This window comes from Diceros bicornis, chromosome 7 (genome assembly GCF_020826845.1).
Source record: "Diceros bicornis minor isolate mBicDic1 chromosome 7, mDicBic1.mat.cur, whole genome shotgun sequence".
NCBI classification, from domain to species: domain Eukaryota; kingdom Metazoa; phylum Chordata; class Mammalia; order Perissodactyla; family Rhinocerotidae; genus Diceros; species Diceros bicornis.
This window is the reverse complement of record NC_080746.1, coordinates 55,911,986-55,917,670: the sequence shown is the minus strand read 5'-3', so window position 1 is coordinate 55,917,670 and position 5,685 is coordinate 55,911,986. Positions and strand designations below refer to the sequence as shown.

At 61.8% G+C, this 5,685-nt stretch overlaps 1 protein-coding gene across 1 annotated transcript; it reads left to right on the top strand.

The window, feature by feature from the left end:
• The first annotated feature begins 226 nt into the window (after positions 1 to 226).
• On the top strand, positions 227 to 4,713 carry TPBGL (trophoblast glycoprotein like). The gene has a single exon (XM_058544533.1). The coding sequence runs from the start codon at positions 566 to 568 to the stop codon at positions 1,733 to 1,735; it is 1,170 nt and encodes a 389-aa protein (XP_058400516.1). The 5' UTR covers positions 227 to 565; the 3' UTR covers positions 1,736 to 4,713.
• The last annotated feature ends 972 nt before the right edge of the window (positions 4,714 to 5,685 follow it).

Below are 5,685 nucleotides of genomic sequence, written 5' to 3'. Positions count from 1 at the left end.
CCCACCTGCCTGCTGTCCCGGGCCCGGCCCCGCCCCACACGTGCCAGAGAGGGCGAAGGAAGGAACCAGCTTAAACGTAGGGGATGGGGGGAGACGAGAGGGCAGCAAGTCAGAACCTCGGAGAGCCCAACTTCTCAGCAGCGCCGGAGCGGGGAGGGGAGAAGAGAAAGCGCAGCAGCCGAAAGCCCTGATTCTCGGGAGCCTCCCACCCCGCCTCTCGGCGAGGAGGGCTCGGAGACTCCGGGGGGGCGGAGGAGGAGGCCGGGAGGCGGGGAGGGGGGAGGCAAACCCTGCCCACTCGGCTCCGAGCCCGGAACGGCCGCGGAAGTCGGAGGCCGGCGCGCAGGGCGAGGAGGGCACCGGGGGCGGGGGGCTCCTGACCCCTCTCGCCCCAGCCAGGAAAGTGAAGGATCCTCGGACTTCAGAGCCAGCGGACGGACCGACAGTGACTGCCAGCCGCTCCGAGCCAAGGACTCGCCCCACCCGCCCCCCTCCCCGCCCCCCAGGCGCTCCGAACTCACTGGTGAGCGCGGCGGCCTTGGCGCTGGATGCGGGGGCAGCCGCGATGGCCCTGCGCGCGGGACAGCCGGAGCAAAGGGGGCCGCTGCTGCCGAGGCTGCTGCTCGTGGCGGCGGCGCTGAGCCGGCCCGCCGCGCCCTGTCCCTTCCAGTGCTACTGCTTCGGCGGCCCCAAGCTGCTGTTGCGCTGCGCGTCGGGCGCGGAGCTCCGGCAGCCGCCGCGGGACGTGCCGCCCGACGCGCGCAACCTCACCATCGTGGGCGCCAACCTGACGGTGCTGCGCGCGGCCGCCTTCGCCGGCGGGGACGCGGACGGGGAGGAGGCGGCGGCGGGCGGCGTGCGCCTACCGCTCCTGACCGCGCTGCGCCTCACGCACAACAACATCGAGGTGGTGGAGGACGGCGCCTTCGACGGGCTACCCAGCCTGGCGGCGCTCGACCTGAGCCACAACCCGCTGCGCGCCCTGGGCGCCGGCGCCTTCCGCGGGCTGCCCGCGCTGCGCTCGCTGCAGCTCAACCACGCGCTGGCGCGGGGCGGCCCCGCGCTCCTGTCCGCGCTGGACGCCGCGCTCGCCCCGCTGGACGAGCTGCGCCTGCTGGGCCTGGCGGGCAACGCGCTGAGCCGCCTGCCGCCCGCCGCGCTGCGCCGGCCGCGCCTCGAGCAGCTGGACGCGCGCCTCAACGCGCTGGCCGGCCTGGGCCCCGACGAGCTGCGCGCGCTCGAGCGCGATGGCGACCTCCCCGCGCCGCGCCTGCTGCTCGCCGACAACCCCCTGCGCTGCAGCTGTGCCGCGCGCCCCCTGCTGGCCTGGCTGCGCAACGCCACGGAGCGCGTACCCGACGCGCGGCGCCTGCGCTGCGCCGCCCCGCGCGCCCTGCACGACCGGCCGTTCCTGGACCTGGACGAGGCGCGGCTGCGCTGCGCCGACGGCGCCGCCGAGGGTCGCGGGGAAGAAGTGGAACTCGCCGGCCCGGAGCTGGAAGCCTCCTACGTCTTCTTCGGGCTGGTGCTGGCGCTCATCGGCCTCATCTTCCTAATGGTGCTCTACCTAAACCGCCGCGGCATCCAGCGCTGGATGCGCAACTTGCGCGAGGCCTGCCGGGACCAGATGGAGGGCTACCACTACCGCTACGAGCAGGACGCCGACCCGCGCCGCGCGCCCGCCCCGGCCGTCCCCGCCGGCTCCAGCGCCACCTCCCCGGGCTCGGGCCTCTGAGCTTCGCCGGGTGGGGGTTGGGAGCTGCCCCTGCCAGCTGATGACCTTATTGGGGCTGCCTGGCTGAAGCCGTGGGTATGAGACACCCGCGAGCTTGGGGCTTTGAAACCTGCCCCTGATGGGCCTGAGACCTTTGGATGACGGCACCCCCGCCCCCGGCGGCCCCAAGCTGTACCCCCTCTCCCCAGCCTCTGAGAGCTCTTCAGCCTCAAAAGCCCAGAGACAACCCCTTCTGATTCTAGAAACCCTAGCCGCCCATCCCGGACTCGGACACATCCCTCTTGAACCACCGAAAGACCCCTCCCCGTTTCAAGCCTCACCCAGAGACCCTGCCCTTCAACCCGATACCCCGAGACTACCTCCACCACCTGTGCTTCGAGCCCAGACCTCTCAGCGAGAAATACCACCCCAAACTTCGCTGACCCCCATCTCCAGCTTGCAGCCCTCAGCTCGCTTCCCAGGGCTCAGGGGCCCTCACGTCCCATTCTGGTCTCAGAAGCAGAGCACCCCCACCGGAAAGTGTTTATGGACTTGGAGCCTTTTTTCTCATTCTGGAGCTCTGAGCCCTCCAAGCTGTGTAGAGACCCACATACACTGGCTCTGAAGGCTGGGCACCCTCCCCCAATCTGAGGAGGTATTTCATACCACCTATCACCCCAGCTCTGGCTCAGGTCCCTCCTTTCCTTGGCCCAGGCTTGGGGCTCAGCTCCCATCTGTCTCTCCCATCCCAGGGACTGGCACACCCCATTATAGCCTTAGTATGGAGCTGACCCTTGGCCAGACCCCCCCATACTCAGTGCTTGTCCCCAGACTCTCAGCTCTTCACCCAGATCTGAGTTTCATCCCCCTGCCAGAGTCTTAGGCTCTCCGTTCCCCCACACCCATCACTTGCACTCAGTACCTGCCCCTGCTGCTCACTGGGTCAGGGCTGGTGAGGACTCCATTCATGGGATGTGCCCATGCCCCTGTCCTCCTAGGATGAGCTATCCAACCTTGCAAGACAGGTGTAGGTACACCCCAACCATCTAGCAGATCCCTATGGGGAAGGAGAGAGTACTAGGGGTGCACAGTAGATGGCCGGGCCTCAGAACCAGGGTCGCCCGTCCATTGTGGCCTCAGATGGGTTGGGGAGGGAGCTCTGAAGGGCTGGGAGCTGCTGCCCACATGCCCTTTCCCACCCACGTGACTCCTCCTCTGGGGATTCCTTGCTGCTGTGCACCCCCTTTCCCCATATGACTTCTGGAAGACGAAGGGGGTCTTGCCTCCTGTCTCAGGCACAAGCCCTCCTGTTCAGGGTCTAAGCCGCAGCGCCCTGCCTTCTGCATGATCCCAAAGCACAATTGGTGAGTGGGGAGGGGGCTGCCTCTCCCTGACTCCCACCCCCTAGGTCAGGCAGAACGGCTGGCCTGTGCTGCTCTGCACACAGGAAGTCACCCTCCTTCAACGTGCTGGCTTGAGGCCTGCCTTCCCAACCCCACCCAAGACATCTGGATCTCCCTTGGGCAGTTTTCTATAAAGTCTGCAATAATCTCGGATACTCTCATCGTGTAAGTGATGCCGTGTCATTCCTGCTGACCTTGGGGCATTGAAGGGGGGGCAGGAGGGGACACTTGGGAGGGCACTTTGGACCTCCCTGAGGTGAGGCGTGACCCTTGGTATCTTCCCCCGGACTATGGGAGTAGAAATGGGCTCTGACTGCACGTAGCAGGATCGAGGCTAGACACATGGAGGGACTTCCCATTGGGATGGCATTGCTCTCCAAGCCAGTCTGCTTTTGATCCTCTGAGATAGGGTTATCCACAGCCAGGATGGGATCCTGTGCCTCCTCTACATCCTCTTCCCCGTCCTCTCCTCATCAGCGCAGTGGGGGTGGGGGTTGTGGGGGAGACGTAGTTGGACTGACAGACAGTAGCATCAGGCGAGGCCATCAGGGAGGGGATCCTCCTACAGAGGATCAGAGCAGTTAATTCAGACAGGAAAGAGGAGGGATCGTTATGTTGCTGCTTTGGCATCATCCCCTCTGATGAATTACTCGACACTCCCTTATGTCCCGCATCCCTCCACGCTCTCCTGGCCACAGGGGTGAGAACTGCATCTTGAGTATGTGAGAGGCTGAGAGGAGAAGCTGCCTGGAGGTGGGGGGTGTGGATAAATGACACCTTGAGATGGTGGCGCAAGGAGACAGGTGGGTTCTGGGCCAGCAGGGCCAGGGTAAGAGGCTTAGCTCCTGCTTGAGGTCCCCAGGCTGGATTATTTTGCACTCAGTGTCTCAGAGCCCTAGAACCACATGGCAGAAGTCTAGAATTGTGGCATTTTAGAATTTTAGGGCCACATAACTCTAGAATTTGTCTTCTAAGGATTGAAAAGGAGCTTAGAGGTAATGTGGGAAGCCTCTAAGCCGTCCCAACAAGGAGCGCTCTCTCTCGACAAGGAGCTCACTCCCTCCCCTCCTGGGAGCATCCCTTTCAGGGCTAAAGGAATGTGCCTGGGACTTCCTGACGGTCCCAACTTTGCCTTGGGGCCAGGAGCGCACCCCAGCCCAGGACTGCTCTTCACAGAGTCAGAGACAGCGCAAGAGTCTCCTTATCTTCTCCCAGCAAATTCCCTACCCCTTCTGCTACTCATTCCTCATGAGAAGGGGTTAGATTCTCTTGAAGCATTCCCATCTGTCAGTGACCTTCAAAGGGTGCTCTGCCGATCCTCCAGGATGAAATAGTGATGGTCTCTCCAACACAGGTGAGAGAACTGTGTCTGTAACAGGTCACCTCCCCAGTTCCAAAGACGTGCCCTCTGGTAATGTAGCCTAAGACTGCGATAAGTCCTGGCAAATAAAACATGCTATTAGCTGTGGGTTCACTGTCAGCAAAAATCTTTGAGGGTTTTATATGAGAGCTGCTGCTAAGCTAAGTATCGAATCAATAGTTGTCAAAAATCAACGAATTCAGTGCCTAATGTATGCCAGTTGATATTAAACTTCAGTGCCATTCACTGATTCCTGTTAAATGTCATCTCTGGGCTGCCACCCCTTTTGCAGCCTGTCAGTAGCCTTTGGCCTTACTGGGAGTATCAACAGGTCCCCAGGGCCCCCAGCCTTGACTCCTCTGCAAATCCAGCCATTCATTCAGCCTCTACTAAACACATGGTTACCAGTCCTAGAGAAGCTGACTCAGGAGAAAAACATATTTAATCAAGGTCTAGAGAAAACAAGTCCCAGGAAACCATGAGAGCTCAGGGTAAGGGCCCCTGACCCAGCCTAGGGAGACGACTTCTTAGAGGAAGTCACATTTGAACGGGGTTATGAAGGATGACTAAGAGTTTGCAGAACAGAGAAAGAGCAGAAGCATTGGCTTGTGCAAAGGCCTGGAGGCAGGAGGATCTTGTTAGCCTGAGAATTGGAGAAGACCATTAATGGCTGGGGATAGGTGGGGGGGGTGTGTGGGTAAGACAGATCTGCATTCCCAGCATTCTCCACTGGGAGGCACTAGAGGGACCTCCGCCCTCGGAGGAGGAGTCAGGGAAGTGGAGAGGTGTGATATGTGGGCGGGAGAGCTAGACCGAGCCTCTTACTTGTTTCATCCTTTTGCCGGCCCTTTTTGTGCCTCAGGCTGGGCACTGGAGACAGAGAGGAATCAGACCCGAGCTGTGCCAATGGGCAGGGGGATAAGGGAAGGGGACATTGTAGGAGCCCAGAAGAGACCTTGTAGGAAAAGGTGAGATAGAGGGCCCTGCCCTGACACCCTGATGCCACCCACCCTCTCCAGACCCACCCTCACCAGTGCCAAGCCCAGCCTCCCCCGTGATCACACGCTGTGAATGCTGCTGGAAGTCGGAGGTGGGCAGAGGCCTGCAGAGGCCAAGGGCCAAGGGGAAAACTCGGCCAGGATGCCCCCTTAAAGAGCAGGCACAGGAGAGAGCAGGAGAGGGAGAGAGAAGGTGTGTAACTGTCAGAA

Bases quoted from the DNA above. Each gene is read 5' to 3' on its own strand.
- TPBGL (XM_058544533.1), top strand. From the start codon at position 566: ATGGCCCTGCGCGCGGGACAGCCGGAGCAAAGGGGGCCGCTGCTGCCG.